The sequence below is a fragment of the Urocampus carinirostris genome, chromosome 12, assembly GCF_059441175.1.
Source record: "Urocampus carinirostris isolate Australia breed hairy pipefish chromosome 12, RoL_Ucar_1.0, whole genome shotgun sequence".
In the NCBI taxonomy this organism is placed as follows: Eukaryota; Metazoa; Chordata; class Actinopteri; order Syngnathiformes; family Syngnathidae; genus Urocampus; species Urocampus carinirostris.
The window spans coordinates 40253948-40278275 of record NC_142360.1 but is presented as its reverse complement, the minus strand read 5'-3'; the positions used below and the strand labels follow the sequence as shown (position 1 = coordinate 40278275).

At 43.3% G+C, this 24328-nt stretch overlaps 1 protein-coding gene across 2 annotated transcripts; it reads right to left on the bottom strand.

The window, feature by feature from the left end:
• Positions 1 to 3745: 3745 nt before the first annotated feature.
• On the bottom strand, positions 3746 to 22430 carry lrrc52 (leucine rich repeat containing 52). Of its 2 annotated transcripts, none has more exons than XM_088350370.1 (3): positions 22046 to 22430; positions 20153 to 20691; positions 3746 to 6118 (listed from the first exon to the last, which is right to left on the bottom strand). In XM_088350370.1, the coding sequence occupies exons 1-3, from the start codon at positions 22153 to 22155 to the stop codon at positions 5826 to 5828; spliced, it is 942 nt and encodes a 313-aa protein (XP_088206496.1). In that variant the 5' UTR covers positions 22156 to 22430; the 3' UTR covers positions 3746 to 5825. The 2 variants fall into 2 exon arrangements, with proteins under 2 accessions (XP_088206496.1, XP_088206497.1); XM_088350371.1 differs by lacking the exon at positions 3746 to 6118 and adding an exon at positions 15512 to 15698.
• Positions 22431 to 24328: the final 1898 nt, after the last annotated feature.

Sequence of the window (24328 nt, the reverse complement as noted above, 5' to 3'; positions counted from 1 at the left end):
TACCATATTGAGAATCATGTTACGAGTCTGTTTATTTGGAAAGAGGAGTTTGAGAGTGGGCAGCACGGCAGCGCAGTGGTTAGCGCATATGCGGCACAGTTCAAGTCATGGGAACCTCCTGCGTGGGTTCAAATCCAGCTCCAGACTTCCTGTGCGGGGTTTGTATGTTCTCCCCGTGCTTGCGTGGGTTTCCTCCGGGCACTCCGGTGTCCTCCCACATTCCAAAAACATGCATGTCAGGTGAATTGGCCGGTCCAAATTGTCCCTAGGTGTGAATGGGCGAGTGAGTTGTCTGTCCCTTTGTGCCCTGCGATTGGCTGGCAACCAGTTCAGGGTGTCCCCTGCCCATTGCCTGATGATTGCTGGGATGGGCTCCAGCACCCCCGCGACCCTACTGAGGATAAGCGGTGTAGCTAATGAGATGAGATGAGATGAGTTTGAGAGTGAAACAAACCTAAGAAGCAACGTCCAATGAATCAGACATGCTTTTAGGCGTATTTCTATTTATTTGTTGTGTTTTGGAATCAATAATTGACATGGTTGGATTGTCCTCGATGCGACAAATTCATTTTCGCGGACACTGACCCTAACACGGACTGGAAATCCTATTTTCCTCCCCCAAAACTCGCAAATGTCTTTCTCTGACCCCGATCTAAAAATAGTCCGTATTGAAATTTTCGAGCTAATGAGACAGACTGACGGACATATAGCGCGTTAGCTTGGCATCAGCGAGCAGGAAGACAAAAGACCAGAGGCCTTTTAGCGCTCTTCCTTATGACTCCTTTTGCTGTGTACTCCCTCGCTCCTACTCCCTTATTCCTCCAGGGGGCGCATTAGCTTCTGAGCGTGAAGCCCGTATAGGGCGACTCACGCCATAGAGCCCTAACACACAGACTGGAGCGGCCCCGCGGGGCTAGCATGAATTAGCACAGGGTTTCTCAACGGGTGGGTCGGGGGACAAAAGTGGGTGGCGGACCCCTCTTCAGAAAAGCGTCTTCGAGTTAAGTCTTGGAACGGGGCTGCCGGAGGAGTTTGAGCTCGGGGGCCGCGAGGCAGGAGAATAAACTCTCGCCGGGGCCCGTCTGTGAGATTAAACAGAGAAAGAGAGAGAATAAAAGAGAGAGAGAAAAAGAAAACAACAGAGAGAGATAATAAGAAATAGAGAACAAGAGAGAGACAGAGAGACAACAAAAGATAGAGAGAGAACAAGAAAGATAACCAAAGAGAGAGAACAAGACAGGGAGAGAGAGTAAAAACAAAAGCGAGGGAGAACAAGAGAAAAAGAGAAATAGAGAACTGAGAACAAGAAAAAGATGGAAAACAAGAGAAAGTACAAGAGAGGGAGAGAACATGAGAAAGAACAAGAAAGAGAGAGAGAGAGAGAGAGAGAAAAGACATAGAGAGAAAAAACAAAAGGGAGAGAGAGAGAGAGAACAAGAGGGAGAACAACAGAGAGATAGAGAGAACAGAAGAAAATACAAAACAAGAGAGAGAAACAAGAAATAGAGAACGAGAGAGAGAGAGAGAGAGACAACAAGAGATAGAGAGAAAAACAAAAAAAGAGCAAAAGAGAGAGAACAAGACAGGGAGAGAGAAAGAACAAGAAAGAGGGAGAACAAGAGAAATAGAGAACCGAGAACAAGAAAAAGATGGAAAACAAGAGAAAGAACAAGAGAGAGAGAGAGAGAACAAGAGGGAGAACAAAAGAGAGAGAAAGAGAATAAGAAGGGGAGAGAGAACAGAAGAAAATACAAAACAAGAGAGAGAAACAAGAAATAGAAAGCGAGAGAGAGAGAGAGACAACAAAATATATATATAGAGAAAAAATATATATAACAAAAGAGAGATAACAAGACAGAAAGATAGAGAGAGAAAACAAGAGAGAGGGAGAGCAAGAGAGAAAGAGAAATAGAAGACCGAGAACAAGAAAATGATGGAAAACAAGAGAAAGAACAAGAGAGAGTGAGAGAACATGAGAAAGAACAAGAAAGAGAGAGAGTGAGAGAGAACAACACATATAGAGAATAAGAAGGAGAGAGAGAAAGAGAACAGAAGAAAGATAGAAAACAAGAGAGAGAGAAACAATAAATAGAAAACGAGAGAGAGAGAGAGAGAGAGAGAGAGAGAGAGAGAGAGAGAGAACAAAAGAGAAAACAACAGAGGGATAGAGAATAAGGAGGGAGAAAAAAGAAAATAGAAAACAAGAGAGAAACAAGAAAGAGAACAAGAAAGAAAACAAGAGAGAGAACAAGACAAAGAGAGAGAGAGAGAGAGAAAGGAAGAGAACAAAATATAAAGCAAGAACAAGAAAGAGAACAAAAGAGAGAAAACAAGACAGAGAGAGGGAACAAGAGAAGAAGAGAAAAGAAGAGAGAAAGAAGAGAGAGATTCCAAAATGTTTTGACCCAGATTCATTCTCCCCAATAAGTCCTCCTTTTGCTTCGTATTCACGGACATTTCTTTCTAGTCCTGCTCCCTGACACCAAACGACCTGATGTTGAGGACTCTGCGTGATGGACTCCTTGTGAATAAACGGGAAGCGGCATGATTTTGTTGCCCCATTTTAACACGCAAAGGCTTCAGCCCGGAAAAAAGCAAGCCGATACGTCGGGGTCAGCCCCGGCCAATCACTCGGATTCCCTTTGGCGGTCGGACGCGCCGGATCACACTGACGTGGTCGCCGTGCGTTAGCCTGATCCGCTACCTCCACCGGTTCGGGTTAGCGTCCAGGAGATAGCCACGTGTCAAAATACAGCCTCCGTCCTACAGACACGCAACTTTAAAGCGAGCTTGCTCGTGTTTTTCTGTTTTACATTCGACGCGCTGCCGTGCCGTTAAAACAGCTTCCTGTTGCTTCACATTTTCTCAGCGTTCCTTTCCACTTAGCTTTTTGGAGTCAGGATATTGATGTTTTATTTTTGGGAAATTAGCCAGACGCATTTGTTTTACAATTCTAGCAGGGCCAAACAAATAAACATGACTTGAGGTTTTTGAGTTTTTTCTTGCCCTCATGTTGGTTTTAGATCAGGGGATGGTTTGATAATCGATAATAGATTCCAAATGATCATTCTTCTTCATCTTTCCTTCCAGTCCCTGTTGAAGAAAAGCAACTCCAGAGCACGATGCTGCCACCACCATGATCGACAGTGAGGATTGTGTTTTTAGGGTTACGTGTGTGCCAAATGTAACACTTTGTATTCATCAAAGTTCAGTTTTGGTCTCATTGCCCTCATGTCGGTTTTAGATGAGGGGATGGTGTCTACATAGTATGTAGTTTGCAATATTCTCTGGTCTGTGCAGCCCTTTGAGACTATTTGTGATTAAGGGCCAAACAAATAAACATGACTTGAGGTTTTTGAGTTTTTCCTTGCCCTCATGTCGGTTTTAGATCAGTAGATGGTGTGATAATCGATAATAGATTCCAAATAATCATTCTTCTTCATCTTTCTTCCCAGTCCCTGTTGAAGAAAAGCAACTCCAGAGCACGATGCTGCCACCACCATGTTCGACAGTGAGGATTGTGTTTTTAGGGTTATGTGTACGTATCAAAGTTCAGTTTTGGTCTCATTGCCCTCATGTCGGTTTTAGATCAGGGGATGGTGTCTACATAGTCTGTAGTTTGCAATAGTCTGTGGCCTTTGCAGCCCTTTGAGACTCCTTGTGATTACTACAGGAACATAAATAAGGAGTTTAATAACCCCAACGTCTCTTGAAGGTAGGAATCCTACGAAATGACACAAAGATGGTGGTTGCGCATGGATTTATTGCTCGCAATCGTCTTGAAAGTAATTCTTGAGGTAAAGGCATACGAGTCATATTTTCGCTTGCATACACAAACACACGCTCACACGTGAAAATAATCCAGGTTGCGTTCAGGATCTCTCATTTCATGGCTACGGATCGATTTGAAATTGTAATCAAGCGTCTATGATTTGCTGCGCAGCGGCCCCGCTACATACCGGATCGATGAGTTCCCGATCGGAGCTGCTGTTTCGTACTTTCTTGTATCTTGAACGCATTTTTACCATAGGAAAGAACTGAAAGTCAATCAATCGGTTCCCTGCCAAACAAATTCAACCACGTTCATGCTAGCTAGCTATAAAGCGCATCTACCTGATCGCTAAGCTTGTATCTGAAGTAGCTCGCATGGATAGATGGTCTTGACACTTGGCCCCCTAGTGGTAGTCTCTGGTAATTGCCCTCGGATTTCGAGTATTTCTCGCAAGATTGCTGCTCAAAAGACTTCTCGTATCTTGAAAATTTCTCGTATCTCAAGGAGTTCGTATGTGGTGGGAGGTTTTGAGCACTTGGCCCCCTAGTGGTAGCTTCTGGAAATGTTCCTAACTTGGATTTTTTCTTATGTTTCTCTCAAGATTGATGCTCAAAAGACTTCCCGTATTTTGAAAATTTCTCGTATCTTGAGTAGCTCATATATGGAGGGAGGTATTAAGCACTTGGCCCTCTAGTGGTAGCCTCTGGAAATGTTCCTAACTTGGATTTTTTCTCATATTTCTCTCTAGATTGCTGCTCTAAAGACATTTCTTATCTCGAATTTGTCATATCTTGAGTAGCTGGTGTATGGAGGGAGGTTTTGAGCACTCGGCCCTCTAGTGGTAGCCTCTGGTAATTACCCTTTTTTCCTCATATTTCTTTCATGATTGTGGCTCAAAAGACTTGTTTCTCGAAAATTTCTCATATCCTGAGAAGCTCGTATATTGACGGAGGTTTTGAGAACCTGGCCCTCTAGTGGTAGCCTCTGGAAATGTTCCTAACTTGTTTTTTTTCTCGTATTTCTTTCAAAATTGCTGCTCAAAAGACTTCTCGTATCTCAAAAATTTCCTGTATCTCGAGGAGTTGGTATATGAAGGGAGGTTTTGAGCATTTGGCCCTCTAGTGGTAGCCTCTGGAAATGTTCCTAACTTGGATTTTTTTCTCATATTTCTTCAAGATTGCTGCTCTAAAGACATCTCTTATCTCGAATTTCTCATATCTTGAGTAGCTGGTATATGGAGGGAGGTTTTGAGAACCTGGCCCTCTAGTGGTAGCCTCTGGAATTGTTTCTAACTTGGATTTTTTCTCGTGTTTCTCTCAAGATTGCTGCTCGAAAGACATCTCTTATCTCGAATTTCTCATATCTCGAGTAGCTGGTATATGGAGGGAGGTTTTGAGCACCTGGCCCTCTGGTGGTAGCCTCGGGAAATGTTCCTATCTTGTATTTTTATCTGTGTTTCTCTCAAGATTGCTGCTCGAAAGACAGCTCATATCTCGAATTTCTCTTATCTCGAATTTCTCGTATCTTGAATTCCTCATATCTCGAGTAGCTGGTATATGGAGGGAGGTTTTGAGCACCTGGCCCTCTAGTGGTAGCCTCGGGAAATGTTCCTATCTTGTATTTTTACCTGTGTTTCTCTCAAGATTGCTGCTCGAAAGACAGCTCATATCTCGAATTTCTCTTATCTCGAATTTCTCTTATCTTGACTTTCTCATATCTTGAGTAGCTCGTATATTGACGGAGGTTTTGAGCACTCGGCCCTCTAGTGGTAGCCTCTGGAAATGTTCCTAACTTGGATTTTTCTCACATTTCTCGCCAGATTGCTGCTCAAAAGACTTCACGTATGTCGAAAATGTCTCCTATCTGGAGTAGCTGGTATGTAGCGGGGCCACTGTATTTCAAAATGAGCTTCTCTAATCTTAAAGTATGACTTTTCTACCGACCGGTGATAGTAAAGCTCGAATCCCGTCAACTAACCCGGATTTCCATCGCAAACCCGACCCGAATCCAGACGCGAGCGCAGTCTTTGGTCTCAGAGTCCCGGTCGTAGGCGTCAGACCTGCACGCCGGTCTTGCTAAGGTCCCCGTTTCCCTGCTTGTCCTCCCCGTCTCCGTCCTGTTCCTCGCTCTTGCGTTTGCTGTAGCGCTCGTACAGCACCATGAGGACGCCCATGACCCACGCCGAGACCGTGCCGGCCGAGAAGATGACGAAGCCGATGGCCGCGAAGAAGAGGTAGTCCCAGTAGCCCAGGCCCTGGTGGCAGTCCGCCCGCAGTTGGAGACCCACCTCGGCCAGATGCCGGCCCGCCAGCTCGTCCGGACTCTGGCACACCGTCAGGCCCTCGTCTGTAGGGAAATCCAAGGGATCCGGTTCAGTTCGGGATCTGATTTATACACGGTTCCTAAAACTACCTCTGGAATTTCATTGGCTAACCGGTGTGTCAATCCACAAATGAATCGGTCCCTATTGCCTAAACATTTTTTAAGCCCAATTGATCATGATTTTTCTTTCTAGTGTTAGGAATTACCGTAAATTCCGGACGATAAGCCGCTACTTTTTTCCCAAACTTCCAACCCTGCGGCTTATTCAGTGACGCGGCCGATTTGTGTTCAAGCTCTATTATTATTATTAAAGCTTCGAAAAACTCTCTCGGTGTACCGTCTTTCTTTGTAAATATGTGTAACCCATGTATAATATGTATTTGCAACTGTATATTTTGGTAATGTATTTATTTGTATTTATTTGAGACAGTTATTCTGATATGTTTTGCAAGGGTGAATGAAAAAGGAGGGGCGGAACAAACACGGGGTGCCGAGTTGAAGTGGGGACCGCTAAAGGTGAGGGACAGACAAGGAAAGAAGAGGGGGTCAAAAGTTGGTTGAAGAAAAAGGAGTTGCGTGAGTAAATGTATTCGGAATAATACACTTTTTTCCTTGGATTACTTTCAACGGGACCCGGACTCTGCAGGTCTGCATCAAACCTTAAGTACCGGTATCATTTTCCGTTCATTTTGCTGGCTGAGATTTTTGGACCGTGGACTTTAATAAAGGACATCAATCGCGGGACTTAAAGTCGGGTTTCTGTTAATTTTGTGTTTGTGTTACATGTTTAAATGTGGGCGCATGCGGCTTATATACAGGTGCGGCATGTGTATGTACAAAATCGGTTTTCCTCTTAAAATGTGGTGGGTGCGCCTTATGATCAGGTGCGCTCTATAGTCCGGAATTTACGGTAACTATCAAAAAGTAGCATTTACCAAATTGTTCAAACTAGTTATCTGACTCCATTAACCAAACACAAACTACATTCACCTAACAATGCACGCTCATTTCTTGAGACTGGCTTGATTGAATTTCTTAAACAATTTAACTAAGTGAACTCCATCGAATTTGGCCGAATTAGCCGAATCAGCGTCGCTCGAGTCTCTGTCAAGCCTCCTCTCTCTCTCTCGCTCTCTCCCGCTTCTCTTCTCGGCCCACGTTTTTCCGCAAGCTGGCGTGCCGGCTCCTCCCATGGGCGTGCCAGGGAAGCCCCCACGTTGGCTCCGCCATCTCGGAGAAGAGCGTCCCGATGTCTGGACCAGGGTTTAAATAATCTTAGCGCACACCGTATGTGGAAAATGTTTCAAAATAAATGCCGGAAGGGTGTTTTTATTCTTTTGTGAACTTGTGGGCACACGGTCTTAATGCGTTGTCATGTACTTTTGCGGTTTTCACCATCCGAAAATGGAATGAAAGCTTTAATACCACTGTCCTTCTTTGGTGGTTTAGCTCGGTGTGGTATCAGTGACGCTACAGTAGTATATGATATTATTGTACTAGACTGCTGTTTTTTTTTTCCTTTGAATAGTTGATTTAGGTTTTTTTGAGTTATGCCTAAATAGAAAAGCCTCAAACACGAACGAACAAAAATAAATTATCTCGTAAATGGTTTTAGTGATTTATCGGAATTCCATGCAGGTTTTCAGGCAAATGAGTTTCAAGTCGAGTTGGTGGTTCTTCAAGGTAATGCAGTCCACATTAGCGCTTTAGCTGCTAATCAATTTTTCTTCTCCTCTTCTTTTTTCTCCTTTTACCTTTTTCTTTTCTTTTTTCTTCATTTTCCTCTTCTGACTCCCTTTTCTCTTTCCTTTTTTCTTATTCTTTATTTTCTCTCCTTTGTCTTTTTCTTTTTTCTCTCTCTCCTCTTCTTCTGTTTCGTCTTTCTCCTTTTTTTCCTTTTTTCTTAATTTCCTCTCCTTTTTCCCTTGTACTATCTTGTTTCATTTTTCCTTTTTTCATGTTTCTTTTTTCCTCTTATGTTTTATTGTTCTCCGTTTTTTATCTTATTCTTTATTTTCTCTCCTTTTTTTCCATCTTTTCTCTTGTTTTGTTTTTCCTTTCTTTTTTCCTTTTCTTTTTTCCTCTTCTTGTCACGGTTGCCATGGCGCCCAGTTGGCCCCGCCTGTGTGACAGATTGGTTTCCCTTCTATTTAAGCTCAGTGCTCTCACTCACCCTTTGTCAGTCCGTCAACGAACCTCCGCAAGACGTGGGTTTTGACTCTGTCCGGTTTCCTGCCTATGTTTCCTGTACAGTATCGTTCCTGTCTATTTTTGTCCTGTATATTATTCTCCCCAGTTTTCGTTCCCGTCTATTTTTGTCCTGTTTATTATTCTCCCCAGTTTTCGTTCCCGTCTAGATTGTCCTGTTTAACTTCGATATCCTGTTTCATCATGAATCCTGTCTGTCCCGTCCTGTCCGGTATCGACCCCATCTGTCCGATATCAATTCGGGCAATTGGTATCGATCTCGTCGGCCTCTGGCTTCCTGTCATTCCACGCCAGACTGCTGGCTAACGTGCATGACTCCCCATTTCCCGTAAAATAAAAGGCTTGGGTGAAAAACGTCACGCATTTGGGTCCTGATCCTGTCCTGGTTCTTGACACTTCTTTTCCTTTTCCTCACTTTTTCCTAGTCTTAGTTTTAGTCTTTAATTTTTCTCCCTTTTTTTCTTTCTTTTCACTTGTTTCCTTTTTCCTTCCCTCTCCTTTCTGTTTTCCATTTTTTCCTTTTTTTTTTTCCAAGGCCAGCTTCTCAAGCGCTACTCACATCAACACCACCCTGCGGTTTTTCCCGTGTGCTCGATTGGCAAGGTTCGAATCCCGACCCAAATCAGTTCCATCGCCCTCTGTAAAGCAAAGAGTAAAGCCGGACCTTTTCTAAAGTGGGTTTTTAGCGCTCGACAGATAAGCCGGCTGACAAGTGGCGCAAATGTCAAGGACGTCCCCGACGGAGACAGCTTTTCCTGATGGCAAATTCGGAGAAAAAAAAAGGAGAGAAAAAAAAAGCGGTGGAATAGAAAAGGAAGAAGAAACAGGTCCCTGTGACCTGTCTGTTAATCTTTACAATGTGCTTCACACTTTACCCATTCACACACACACTCACACGCCGATAGCAGCCACACCTACCCGCTTATCAGGGATCTTAGGGGTTCAGTGTCTCGCCCAAGGTCACTTCCACATTTTACTCGGAGGAACCGGGAATCGAACCTGCGACCTTATCAAGCTAAAATTCCGGCTCCTTTTTAGCTAGCTAGCTAGCTTTGTTTTTTAGCTTTCTATTGTAGACCTATTGTCACCATTACTGATTTGACTCACCTGCCTCGGACTCTGATTGGCTCCCCATCAGTACTTTGTACCCACTCCTGTCTGTCCCCTGTTGTCAGTCCGTCTGCGAACCTCAATTTACACTAGGCAAGCTTTTTTTTCGACCCTGACTCCAACCTGTTTTTTGCTCCTGTCTGTCCCCCGGCTTTGACCCGCTTTTGATCCTCATCACGTCTAGTCTCCCGTCTTGGTTTTCTACCCCTTTTGTCCCCGACCACGTCTACTCTCCTTTCCTGGCTAATGACTCGCTTCCGACCCCGACTATGTTTTTTCTCTCCTGTCCCGGCTACTGACCCGTTTTTTCTGTTCCGTCCCACATCTGCGTTCAGAGCGACCTGCTTCCGGGCACCGGATCGTGGGTCCAACCCTTTCTTTTCCTTCAATAAAACCTGAGAGAAACGTACGCAATTGGGTCCTGTTTCCGTTCTGGTCTTGACACCTATTGTACATGAAGTATATCAGATTTCGTCATAAATTGATATTTTTAATGCAAACTACAAGTTCAAACTAATGTCGGGAACTTTAAGCAAAAGAACAAAGTTCAGCTTGAAAGCAGAGAAGCAGAAAACTGAAGTTGCGGTTTCCTGTTGACCTAAAAAAGTTTTGTTTTTTTAGTTTTTTTGACCTGTTTTCTACTATCAAGCTACCTTTTTAGTTATTAAGGAAGCTATTTAGCTAGCTTTTTGTCATTTTTGGCATGCTATTTGGCTAACTTTTTCTCTTTTTTTTAATTATCAAGCTAAATGTTGTCCTCCTTTTTAGCTAGCTTTTTTTGTTTTCTATCAGGCTATTTAGTTCGCTGTCTTTTTTAGCTAGCCTTTTAGCTTCCTTTTGTTTTTGTTTTTTGCCTATTTAGTCTTCTATCTGTAAAGCTACTTTTTTGCTATTTAGCAAGCTATCTAGCAAGCGTTTGACATTTTTCTGCATGCTATCTAGCTAACATTTATCCTTTTTGGTAATTGATCAAGTTCAATTTGGACTTCCTTTCTAGCTAGCAAGCTAGCTTTGTTTTAGCTTTCTATCAGGCTATTGAGTTGGCTTTTCTTTTTAAGTTAGCTATGTAGCTTTCTTTTAGTTTTTGGCCTGTTTAATTTTCTAGCTAACAATCAAGCTAGCTTTTTAGCAAGATATCTATCTAGCTTTCTAAACAAATTTGCACACTATCTCGCTAAACTTTTATCTTCTTTTGCTAATTATCAAGCTATATTTTGACCTTCTTTCGAGCTAGCAAGCTAGCTTTGTTTTTGGCTTTCCATCTGGCTATTTAGTTGGCTTTTCTTTTTAAGCTAGCTATGTAGCTTTCTTTTAGTTTTTAGCCTGTTTATTTTTCTAGCTAACTATCAAGCTACCTTTTTAGCTTTTTAGCAAGTTATCTATCTAGCTTTCTAAACAAATTTGCACACTATCTCGCTAAACTTTTATCTTCTTTTGCTAATTATCAAGCTATATTTTGACCTTCTTTCGAGCTAGCGAGCTAGCTTTGTTTTAGCTTTCTATCAGGCTATTTAGTTGGCTTTTCTTTTGAAGTTAGCTCTGTAGCTTTCTTTTAGTTTATTAACATGTTTCTTTACCTCTGTTTCTTCACCCTGTTTTGTTATGGGACGAATACACAGGGTTCGTGCGGGTGTTTGAAATCCTTAAAAAAAGCCTGAATTTTCAAAGGTTAAAAAGCGCTGGAATTTCGGGTGGGTCTGCTTCAAAATGAGCCCGACACTGCTTCTCTTTGCAATTGTAGTTTTTCTTCTTTCATGATTAACGGCAGCTGGCATGAGTTCATATGGCTTGATGTGGTACAGCACAGGTGTCAAACAGGCGGACAACAGTTAGAGAAGCACAAGAGAAAAACTAGCTGCAGGTTGAAATATGTCCACTTGATGTTGCCAAAGAAAGGTGCCTCGAACAAAGACACAATACTTGTATTTCTTTTGCTCTCTTTCTCTCTCTCTCTCTCTCTTTCTCTCTCTCTCTCTCTCTCTCTCTCTCTCTCTCTCTTTTCCAACCCTTTTCTCCCACTCTCTGTCTCTTTCACTCTCTGTGTCTCTCTTTTTCTCTCCCTTTGTTGTTCTTTGTCTCTTTCTCTCTCTCTGTGTCTCTCTTTTTCTCTTCCTTTGTTGTTTTTTGTCTCTTTCACTCTCTGTGTTTCTCTTTTTCTCTTCCTTTGTTGCTCTTTGTCTCTTTCTCTCTCTGTGTCTTTTAACCTCTTTTGCTCTAACTTCCTATTTTCCTTTTCTCTCTTTTCTCTTTCTCTTTTCATACCCCTCGCGCTTTATTTTCTCTTTTCTCTCCTTCTGTCTTTCGATTCCTCTTTGGATTTCTTTCTTCCTCTCTCTTACTTCTCCCCCTCTCTCACGCCTTTTTATCTTTTGTTTCTCCCTCTCTCTCTTTTTCTTTCTTTGTCCCGCCCTCTCTCCTTTTCCCTCCCTCTTTCTCTTATTTCTTTATCTCTCTTTTTGTTCTCTTTAATCTACTAGTCCGGCCCCGACGGAATGTTTGTTCTATCGTGTGGCCCCCGAGTTAAAATGACTTTGACACCCCTGCTATAAAGCATCATCGCCCCCTAGAGGACAGGTGCATGCTACACCCAAACAGGACTTCATGAAATGTGTATTAGTGCAAGGATTTCCCAGTGGTAAAATGTAATGGTTAAGAACTTCCTGTAACTGAAAATGAATGTTGTCATTTTTAGCCAATAACAAAACAAAATATGTGTGCGTGGATTTATCCTCGGAAATTTTCAGCCGTTCTAAAAAAGAGGGAAGGAAAACTGACTTTTGTTATGTAGCGTTTTAGCTAGCGTGCACAAGTAGGTTGACTAAATGGGAGCTACGTCCTGAATAATGCAACTTGCTCCCCGATTGAATGAAGCCATTGTCTTCTCAGGAATTGGAGCGCTGTCCTCGGCCTGACCTGTTTTTGTCCTCCTCTATCCAAAATAATCGCGTCGGAATCGCCATTTACGGTAAATTCCGGACACTTGATTAAAAGTCGCCTGCTCAAATTTTAGAGCGGAACTCTATTTTGCCCCCGCACCAGATTTGAAGCTTCTCCGTTCTGAATGTTCGAATGTGAGTCCTGTGTTTTTAGCGAACACAATGTGGAGAAGAGTGCCAGATTGCAACCGAGATTACGGTAAATTCCGCACGCCTTATTAACGCCTGCTCAAATTTGAGAGCGAAACTCTATTTTGCCCTCGTACAAGTTTTAAAGCTGCTCCGTTCTGTTTACGTCGCGTTTTTTGATCATGTGACCGTTCAAGTCGGCCATTACAAAAGCGAGCACCTATTTACTACTGCGCCAAAAGGAAACGCGAATGAGGTTGCGTCACGTCAAATGTGAGTCTTGTGTTTTTAGCAAACACGCTGTGGGGAAGAGTGCCAGATTGCAACCAAGATGTTGGTTGGTTTTGGTCATGCTTTGGGTCATTTTTTGTCAGTATTTTGGGGGGTCATTTTACTGTTTTTGGGTTGTGTTTTCTTCCGGTTTTTGGACTTTGATTTGTCATATTTTGTCTTTTTTTTTTGGGTCTGTTCGTTTGGGGGGGTGCCATTTTATTGTCATGTTTTTGGCCTCTTATCAGTCCTTCTGTGGGGGTTTTTGATGTTTTGGGCCTTTTATCAGTCATTTGTGGGCATTTATGACTAGATTTATGTGTGGGATTTTATTTATTTTTTTAGGATTTTTTCTAGGTCACATTAAGCGTTTTTGACATGTTTTGGTCAAGTTCTGGTCATGTTTGGTTGTTTTTTGGTCATTTTATAGTTGTATTTGTAGTCCTTCTTGGTTTTTTATTGCTCGTTTTTTTTAATGTGTTTTGGTTGGGTTCTTAGGATTTGAAAGGGAGAATGAAAGAGAGAGAACGAAAGAAAGAAAGAAAGAGAGAAGGAAAGAAAGACAAAAAAAAAAAAAGAGAGAAGGAAAGAAGGAAAGGAAGGAAGAAAGAAAGAAAGAAAGAAAGAAAAAGAGAAGGAAAGAAAGAAAGAGAGTAGGAAAGAAAGAAAGAAAGAAAGAAAGAAAGAGAGAAGGAACGAAAGAAAGAGGGTAGGAAAGAAAGAAAGAGAGTAGGAAAGAAAGAAAGAAAGAGAGAAACAAAGAGAGAGAGAAGGAAAGAAAGAAAGAGAGAAAGAAAGAAAGAGAGTAGGAAAGAAAGAAAGAAAGAGAGAAAGAGAGAGAGAAGGAAACAAAGAAAGAGAGAAAGAAAGAGAGAAGTAAAGAAAGAGAAAGAGAGAAGGAAAGAAAGAGAAAGAAAGAAAGTGAGTAGGAAAGAAAGAAAGAAAGAAAGAAAGAAAGAAAGAAAGAGAGAAGGAAAAAAAGAGAAGGAAAGAAAGAGAAAGAAAGAAAAAAAGAGAGAAGGAAAGAAAGAAAGAGAGAAGGAAAGGAAGGAAGAAAGAAAGAAAGAGAGAAGGAAAGAAAGAAAGAAAGAAAGAAAGAGAGTAGGAAAGAAAGAAAGAAAGAAAGAGAGAAAGAAAGAGAGAGAGGAGGAAAGAAAGAGGGAAGGAAAGAAAAAAAGAGAGAAACAAAATAAGAGAGAAGGAAAGAAAGAAAGAGAGAAAGAAAAAAGAAAGAAAGAAAGAAAGAAATGAAAGATGGAGGAAAAACGTAGCACTGCTAAATGCCTAGGTGTGAAATGCACAGCCTGCCACTGGCAGCATAACAGGATCCTTCTCAACATGAAATTCATTGCCCTATTAATTCCTGTTACGCGTCCTTTAAATATCTGCATTTCTTTTTTAAGACACACCCAAAATGATCCTGGTACAGTTTGTCTCAAAGTGCTCCCCTGTTCCTTCTTAATCCCGATTGGAAGGGCCTTTAATTAATTCCCTTGCCCTAACACACACTTAAGTGGAGTGTCTTTAAATATCACGCTCCTCGTCGGAAGCTCATTATTAGAAACACACACTGCCGGTCTTAGTCACTGTACTTGTATTTATTTCTCTCTCTCTCTCTCTCTCTCCCTCTCTCTCTTTTCCACCCCTTTTCTCTCTCTCTGTCTTGACTCTCCGTGTCTCTCTTTTTCTCTTCCTTTTTTGCTCTTTGTTTCTTTCTCTCTCTGTGTCTTTTTAACTTATTTTGCTCTAACTTCCTTTTTCCCTTTTCTCTCTTTTCTCTTTTTCTCTTCCTACCCTTCGCACTTTCTTTTCTCTTTTCTCTCCTTCTGTCTTACTATATCTCTTTGGATTTTGTTCTTCCTCTCCCTTTCTTTTCCCGCTCACTCTTGACTTTTCATCTCTCTTGTTTCTCACGCTCTCTCCCTCTCTCTCTTTTTCTTTCTTTGTCCCGCCCTCTCTCCTTTTCCTTCCCTCTTTCTCTTATTTCTTGATCTCTTTTTCTTTCTCTTTCATCTAATAATCCGGCCCCCGACAGAATGTTTGTTCTATCGTGTGGCCCCGAGTTCAAAAGAGTATGACACCCCTGGCCTAATAGGTGTACGTTATGAAGTGGAGGGGGCCCTAGGACGGAGCCCTGAGGCACACCTGTGGTGACTGGAGAATTGTTAGAGGAGAAGAGAAGTTGTATGAATCGAGTGCAGTCTCTAAAATAGGATTGGAACAATTAGGGGGTTAGGGGGGGTGATATGACAATTGAAAAGAGTCTCCTAAGATTGAGGTAATAGATTGGTATCAAAAGCAGTAGTAAAGTGGAGGACCCATGGCCTGGTTCCGGTCTGGGGCCCGGTGATTGCTGATTTAGATAACCAGAAGGAACCTATGCTCCCAAAATATTGCCTCTAGTTACAAAAGGGTTTCAGGGTACAAAGTCAAAAATACAGTGTAGTACGTATTTCAGAGGTCTACCTGGCAACCCAGTTCTCACGCTTGAATGTCAGCATGCTCTTCGTGTTTTTGTCCCGCTTTGTAAACAATCTACTGGACACCATGAAACACAGTAACTAGTTAGCGTGATCGTGTTGTGGTTTATTGGAGTGGAGCTTGACATAAGGAGAACACATTTGTTTAAAACGGGAAATTCCAGGCTTGTTTCTCCCGAGTTTAAACGTCAGCGAGTGTCATTATTAAAGACACTCACTTGTGTAACTTTGGAAAATCGAAAGAGGACGAAAACATTCTGAAAAAACATTGTGGATTCCTGAAAAGAAAGACAAGGAGAAAAGAAGAGGAAGAGACTTTGTCTGGCCATCAAAACAAAAGCAAGTGATAATGGAAAGGTATGAAAACACACCGTGCCGTGCAGGAAGACTTCAAAGACGACAAGGAGCAGGACGCAACCATCATTCCTTCACCCCAACGAAAGACATTTTGGCAAAATTCCATCAGAATTTCTAGAGAGAGTGTTGACAGGTCAGGCTATCGCTCATCATGATGACGTCTGCCTCTGCATTTCCCACCGATTGTCAAAAGCGTCAAAAGCAGACGTCATTGGATCAGTTTTTCAAAAAAACGCCGGAATACAATGCTGAGGACTAGAAAACATGTTCTGATGCTCTTTTATTATAAAAAATAAATAAATCATACTTTTGAGGGGCTTGGAATGGATTATCGCATTTCCATTCAAAAAGGTATCTCAACCTCAAATGGTGTTACTGTGTACTACCGTTATTTCTAATCATTATTTAGTTACATTTGAGGTGCTAGCTAAATGTAGTATTGAAGAAACTGAAGGATTTAGTGGACGCAATATAATGAGCACTGGCATAGTTTCTCAGCTCTCTGATCTAGGGTTAGGGTTAGTAGTAGTTGCGTCGTTTCCTTCATATAAAAGCTCTATTGACTCACTCATGAATGAGTTTAATGCTACCCTGGCTAATGTCCTGGATTCCGTGGCGTCCCTACGGCTTAAATCACGACCTAAAAGACGCTCGCCTTGGTTTACTGATGAAACTAGATCGCCAAGAAGAGATCTACAGGTTGGAGAGCGTTCTCTATTCGGGCCCCGGTGCTGTGGAATGCTCTTCCCCCTGCATCTGCAACCAAAACACACTTCTACTCTATAGCATATGAATAAGCTATATTTTATGTTGACAATATCTATTTATTATTTGCCCTCATGTAGGTTTTAGATCAGGGGATGGTGCTATAATAGTCTGTAATTTGCAATAATCTGTGGTCTGTGACTTGACTTAACTTACAAATATGTCAGGATACAAACCACTCCCAGAACTATACTAATTCACACACAGGACTGGCATTAAAACTGTCTGGTGAACGAGGTCCTTGGGGCCTTACAGGCTGTGTTTGCGTAGTCCCGGCGTCGAGGTATCAGTGCGATAAGTCCAACGCTATCTGAGATGAAACTACAGCGGCAAAAGCAGACGTCTTTGGATCAGTTTTTTAAGAAACGCCAGGCCAAATACACTGCCGAGGACCAGAAAACATGTTCTGATGCTCTTTTACTATTAAAAAAAATAAAATAATTCATACCTAAGCAGGGCATGGAACGGATTAGCGCACTACCATTTAAAAGGTGTCTCAACTTACAAATTACTTACAAAGTTACTCCCAGAACCAACCAGAACTGTACTAATTCACACAGAGGAGCGGCATTAAAAACAGACTTGTCTGGCGAACAAGGTCCTTGGTGCCTTACAGGCCGTGTTTGTGTAGTTCCCGGCGTCGAGGTATCGGTGCGATAAGTTCGGCGCTATCTGAGATGAAACTGCAGCGGCAAAAGCAGACGTCATTGGATCAGTTTTTCAAATGTTTCAGGTTAGGAAGTTACTCCCAGAACCAACCAGAACTGTACTAATTCACACAGAGGAGCGGCATTAAAAACCGACTTGTCTGGCGAACGAGGTCCTTGGGGCCTCACAGGCCGTGTTTGCGTAGTCCGGGCGTGGAGGTATCGGTGCGATAAGTGCGGCGCTATCTGAGATGAAATTCGAGCGGCAATCGCATCATCTTAATGAGTTCACGTGACCAGAGGAAACCCAGAGACCTTGGAATGTCTTTGGATTATTTTAGCCAGTTCTTTCTGTCTTTTTCCCTTCCTGCTCTCCTGTCTGTCACCTCTCAGAATTTGCACCTCAAGACATGAGTCATAAAAGGGATGGGTCGTCAGGGCCCGCAAGGCCTTCTCTGCCGGCCTTAAAACAGGGTGTCAAACTCATTTTAGCTGAGGGCTACATGCTAGGAAAATAAATCTCACAAGGGCTGGACAAGTTTAAGAGAAAGAGAGAGAACAAGGGAGACAGATCAAAGGTAAGAAAGAGAGAGAGCGAGAGAAGGTAAGAGACACATGAAGAAAAGGGAAAAGAGTAAGAGAAACAGAGAGAAAACAATAAAAAGGCGAGAAAGAGCAAGAGAAAAAAAAGAAGCATGGGAGGGAAAGAAAAAAGAAGGGAGAGAGAGAGAGAAGTTAAGAAACACATGAAAAAGGGAAAAGAGTAAGCTAAATAGAAAAAAACAATAGAAAGAGAGAGAGCAAGGGAGAAAAGAGAAGCATGGGAGAGAAAGAAAAAAAGGGAGACTGAGAGAGAGACGGAGAGAGAGAGAGAGACAGAGAGAGAGAGAGAGAGAGAGAGAGAGAAAGAGAGAGAAGGTAAGAGAGACATGAAAAAGGGAATAGAGTAAGCTAAATAGAAAGAAAACAATAGAAAGAGAGAGAGCAAGGGAGAAAAGAAGCATGGGAGAGAAGGAAAAAAAGGGAGACTGAGAGAGAGACAGAGAGAGAGAGAGAGAAAGAGAGAGAGAAAGAGAGAGAGAGAGAGAAAGGAAAACGAGTGAGAGAAATAGAAGGGGTGGGTTGTCTGGTCCTGCAAGGCCTTCTCTGCTGGCCTTAAAACAGGGAAGTCAAACTCATTTTAGCTGAGGGCCACATGCTAGGAAAGCAAATCTCACGGGGGCTGGACAAGTAGGTTTAAGAGAAAGAGAGAAAGAGAGAGAGAGAGAGGGTAAAAAAAAAAAGAGAGAGAGAGAGAAAGAAGGTAAGAGACACATGAAAAAGGGAAAAGAGGAAGAGAAATAGAGAGAAACAATAGAAACAGAGAGAGCAAGGGAGAAAAACGAGAAAGAAAAAAGAAGAGAAAGAAAAAAGAAGGGAGAGTGTGAGAGAGAAAGAGAGAGATAGAGAGAGAGAGAGAAGGTGAGAGACACATGAAAAAGCAAAAAGAGTAAGAGAAATCGAGAGAAAACAATAGAAAGAGAGAGAGAGAGTAAGGGAGGAAAAAGAAGCATGGGAGATAAATAAAAAAGAAGGGAGACTGAGGGAGAGAGAGAGAGAAAAAAAGGAGAGAGGAAAAGAAAGAAAGAAAAAAGGGAAATATGAGAAAATAAATAAAGGGAGAAAGGAAGTGGGTAAAAGAATGAATGAAGCACAGAAAGGAAAAAGACAGAGAGAAAGAGAGAGAAAAAGAGTGAGCATGAAAAAAAGAGAGAAAGAGGGTGAGAAAGAAAGAACAAAGTTGAGAAAAAAGGATGAAAGAGCAAAAGAGAGAGAAATATAAATGAGGGTGAGAAAGAGAGAGAAAAAGGAGAAAGAAAGGGAGAGACTGTTAGAGATCAAGAGAGAGAGAGAGAGAGAGAGTGAAAGTGAGAAAGAGAGAGGAATAAAAAATACAGAAAAAAATAAAAGGGAGAGGGGGAGGGAGAGAGACAGAGATGAAAAGAAAAAGAAAGAGAGCAAGGAAGATAGATAAATAGATAGAGAGAAGGAGAGAGAGTGAACGTGAGAAAGAGAGAGGAATAAAAAATACAGAAAAAAATAAAAGGGAGAGAGAGAGAGAGAGAGAGAGAGAGAGAGAGAGAGAGAGAGAGAGAGAGAGAGAGAGAGAGAGAGAGAGAGGGACAGAGAGAATAAAAATAATACTACATTTGCTTTGCAAGAGCTGCCTGGCTTGGGTGACATCAACTGGACATCTTTCAAAGTGCAGCTCACTTTTCTCTTGCGCTTCTCTCAGTGTTGTCTCACAGGCCGGATTCAAACCCTTGGCCGGCCTGATCCGTCTCACGTGTTGCCACTTTAACTCCTTTGCCTCAAAAATATCTGATTCATGTCATGGCGGCAGTACGTCATGAGGTAGTGTCTTGGGACCAAGCGGTCGCAGGTTCGATTCCCGGCTGTAGTTTTACTTTTGTAGCATTTCTTTAGAAGTATTTCCGTACTATGTCTGTAGTATTTCTGTTGTATTTATGAATATCGTTTTCGGCAGGCCTGATGAGAAAGCCTGGAAGGTCGCATGTGGCCTGCGGACTATAGTTTGCGCACCCCTGGTATATACCATCATTCCTAACTAGCTAGTTACTTATACAGTAATACAATGACTTTTAACTGAAGTAACTCGTTAGCGTGACCGGGTTTATTGGAGTCGAGCTTGACATAAGGAAGACACATTTGTTTCAAACGGGAAATTCCAGGCTTGTTTCTCCCGAGTTTAGACATCAGCGAGTGTTATTAATAAAAACACTCGCTTGGTTTGGATTAGCTTGCGAAATAACAACATTCCCCCGGCAAGCTGATAGGAGTTTAGATGTCAGGCCGACCCCAAGGATTTTCTTGGAAATTGTGTAACTTTGGAGAATCGAAAAAGGACGAAAACGTTCCGAGAAAACATTGTCGATTCCTGGAAAGCATGCACATTGAGGAAAAAACAGGGGAGGGGACGGGCTAAGTAACATGAGATGTTGTCTGAGGGTATCAAAAAGTTGATTGTCTCATAGACGAATGAGAACTCTGTTTTGGACTCTGACGAAGATAAATAAACATCTCTCCCTCTTCCGCCAAGACTTCTACTACTTTTTGTGCATATTTCTCGTGCTGCTCCCCGAATCGGCTTCTCACCTTGGAACTTGAAGCTCTCGATCTGAACCCAAAGACAAAGGTCCTCGGTGTCGCAGTCGCACCTCCAGGGGTTCCCGCTGAGTCCCAAAGACCTAAGTGCCGGCAGCGCTATCAGACCGCTGACGTTCAAGGCGCTCAGGTTGTTCCGGCTCACGTCCAGGACCTGCAGGGCCGGGTTCTCGGAGAAGGCCTCGGAGTGGATCTCCCCCAGACCCGGGTTGTCGGTCAAGCGCAGCATGACCAGGGACCCCAGGGGCCCGAAGGTCCGCTCGTCCACCCGGAGCAGGGAGTTGAAGGACAGGTCCAGGTAGGCCAGCTTGCGCAGGTTCCCGAAGGTGGACTCGGAGATCTCGCTCAGGGAGTTGTTGCTGCAGTCCAGGTAGACCAGGTCCGACAGGTAGTTGAGCTGCAGGGCCGGCAGGTCCCCGATGCGGTTGTTGGAGAGGATGAGCTGGCGGGTGGCCAGGGGGAGGTCCCGAGGGAACAGGCTCAGGTCCCGACCCGCGCACTGGACCACCAGCTGCTCGTCGCACACGCACCTGCCGTCCGGGAACAGGTTCTCCTTTTGTTATTGCTCCTTGCAAAAGTATTGGCCCCCCTCCTCTCCTAAGTGTTTCCAAGTAGACTAAGGTGTAAGATGAGAGAAGCGCAAGAGAAAAATGAGCTGCGCTTTATAATGTGTCCTCTTGATGTTACCAAGGTCAAGCTACTGTAGTAGGATTTATTTTTCTCTTTCTCTCACTTTCTTTCTCCCTGTCTCTTATTTTTCTCTCCATTTCTCTTTCTCACTTTCTCTTCATCTCCTTTCTTGTTTCTCCTTTCTCTCTTTCATTCTTTCTCCAACTCTCCCTTTGGTCCTTTTCCCTTCTTTTGTTTTTTCTCACCCTCTGACTCTTTATTTATATACTGTTTTTTACTCTCTTTCTCTTGTTTTTTCTCTTTCCTTCTCTCATTTGCTCTTTTCTTCTTTTTTCACTTTCTCTCTTTCTTTCTCACCCCTTTCATTCTCTCCCTCCCTCTATGCCAACTTTTTCTCTTGTTTTTTCTCTTTCTTTCTCTCATTTGCTCTTCTCTTCTTTTTCACTTTCTTTCTCACCCTTTTAGTTCTCTCTCTCTCTTTCCTATGCCAACTTTTTCTCTCATTTTTTTCTTTCCTTCTCTCATTTGCTCCTTTCTTCTTTTTTTCACTTTCTCTCTTTCTTTCTCACCCCTTTAGTTCTCTCTCTCTCTTTCTCTTTCTTGTGCCAACTTTTTCTCTTGTTTTTTCTCTTTCTTTCTCTCATTTGCTCTTTTCTTCTTTTTCACTTTCATTCTTTCTTTCTCACCCTTTCTTTCTCTCTCTCCCTCTCGATCTCTTTCCTATGCCAACTTATTCTCTCATTTTCCTCTTTCCTTCTCTCATTTGCTCCTTTTTGTTTTTTTTACACTTTCTCTCTTTTTTTCTCACCCCTTTAGTTCTCTGTCTCTCTTTCTTTCTTGTGCCAACTTTTTCTGTTGTTTTTTCTCTTTCTTTCTCTCATTTGCTCTTTCCTTCTTTTTTAACACTTTCTTTCTTTCTCATCCTGTCTCTCTCTCCCCCTCTCTTTTTCTCTCTTTCTTGTGCCAACTTTTTCTCTTGTTTTTTTCTCTTTCTTTCTCTCATTTGCTCTTTCCTTCTTTTTTTAACACTTTCTTTCTTTCTCAACCCCTCTCTCTCTCCCTCTCTCGTTCCTTCTTTCTTATGCCCACTATTTTTCTCTTTCTTTCTCTGTCTTTTTTCATTTATTTCATTCTTTTGATCGATCTCACTTTCTTTCTCTCTTTACTATTTCTTTTTCTTTCTACTTTCTCTCTTTGTCTCTCTCTCTTCACTCTTTCTCCCATTTCTAAAGACTGCTGAAAGTTCCACCTCACCTGTCGGGGCATCCGGCCGTCAGGGCGGGCGAGGGGGCCACCCCCATCACCAACAGCAAAAGGGACAGGAGCCTCAAGGAATGGGCGCCCGGCCGGCGGGGGCCACGCATGACGGGGCCCCGGGGCCCGGAGAGCGTCACGGGGCCGGTGTCCCGGTCATCCCGGTCATCCCAGTCTCTCCCGGTGAGTTGGTCCCGGACCTGACCCGGCGGTGCTCGGACGAGTCACCCCGGAGGTGACTCATTTTCCGGGTTAGTGGTCCCCGACGGAGTGCATGGTTGTGAAGAGGTTGGGGAACGGAGATGAGATTTTCCTCCTCCGCCTCTTCGTCTCTCCGGTAGAGGATGTTTGCCGAGCGCTTCCCTCCGCAGGAGTGTTGCTCCCGAGCGCCGCGCAGCCTGGCTAAATGCCTGTGCACGTGACCGCCGCTCTGTGTGTGCGTTTTGTCAGAGGGCCTGACGTCATGAGCGGCGTCGGGAACGTTGCTTTCAAAAAAGGAAGTGGTTTTAGTCCTAACAATGTCTCTAAATACAAAAGTTTCAGGTTACAAAGTACCTGAAAGAGTAAATATTGCCTCTAGCGACAAAATACAGTAAAATAGTATGAGTGTGCGTGAATCCCAGCAAAAAACAGCAAGAAGCAGACGTCATTGGATCGGTTTTTCCAGGAAAGTGAGTCAAAAAACACTTCTGTTACCTCTTCTTACAAATGTCTTTACAAACAAAATTTTCAGGTTACAAAGTACCTGAAAGAGTAAATATTGCCTGTAGCGACCAAGGCGTTGAAGGATACAAAGTCGAAAACACAGTACGTGCTCCCAACTCGATGAGTATGCATGAATCCCGGCAAAAACCAAGAAGCAGACGTCATTGGATCAGTTTTTCCAGGAAAGTGAGTCAAAAAACACTGCTTAGGACCAGTGTTAACTCTTCTTACAAATGTCTCTACATGCAGAAGTTTCAGGTTACAAAGAACCCAAAAGAGTACATTTTGTCTCTAGCGACGAAGGCGATTCAGGATACAAAGTCAAGTCAGCAACAGGTATAAGGCAGGAAACAGGGCAAAACAGGTTGATGGCTGGGACCGAGGAGCAAGGGCAGTAACAAGTCCAGAAAAGAGGTCGGCAACAGATATCAGGCAGGAAACAGGGCAAAACAGGTCAATGGCCGGGACGAAGGAGCAAAAGCAAAAACGGGTCCAGAAACAGGTATCAGGCAGGAAACAGGGCAAAACAGGTCGATGGCCGGGATGGAGGAGCAAGGGCAGTAACGAGTCCAGAAAGAGGTCGGCAACAGATATCAGGTAGGAAACAGGGCAAAACAGGTCGATGGCCAAGGTGGAGGAGCAAAGACAGAAACGGGTCCAGAAACAAGGTCGGCAACAGGTATCAGGCGGGAAACAGGGTAAAACTGGTCGATGGCCAGGACCGAGGAGCAAAAGCAGAAACGGGTCCAGAAAAAAGGTCGGCAACAGGTATTAGGCAGGAAACAGGGCAAAACAGGTCGATGGCCGGGATGGAGGAGCAAGGACAGTAACGAGTCCAGAAAGAGATCGGCAACAGGTATCAGGCAGGAAACAAGGCAAAACGGGTCGATGGCCAGGACAGAAGCGCAAGGCAGAAACGGGTCCAGAAAAGAGGTCGGCAACTGGTATCAGGCAGGAAACAGGGCAAAACAGGTCGATGGCCGGGACGGAGGAGCAAGACAGAAACGGGTCCAGAAACAGGTCGGCAACAGGTATCAGGCAGGAAACAGGGCAAAATGGGTCGATGGCCGGGAGGGAGGAGCAGAGCAGAAACAGGTCGGCAACAGGTATCAGGCAGGAGAAACCAGGGCAGGAGAATGTGAGGTAGTACAGAGCTTGCCTAGCTGAAAGCATAGGTTCGCAGACGGTCTGACAGCTTCCACTTGGAAGACGGGGGTTTAAAAAGAGTCCAATCAGTGATCAGGGCTGTTGGCACCAACGGGGCAGTCCCCGAATTGGCAATCATGACAGTCCCAGGTTCGATTTCTGTTGCATCCAATGTTTTGCTATTGTATCATCGATATTTTTCGACTGAGCAATCATTGCGCAAATACATTTTACCATCATTTAAATAGATTTACCATCAGTAGTAACAGATCTGGTCTCTCATGCTCCACCGGCTCATTGGTAAAACCCGCCGTCCCTCAGTCCTTCTGTCCCCCCTCCCGGCGGCGTGTTGACTTCATTACGCATATTCCTGTCACAACTTCTGCTGCCGGTTCATGACTTCATTTTACATTTTTAACAGGGTTGGGTAGG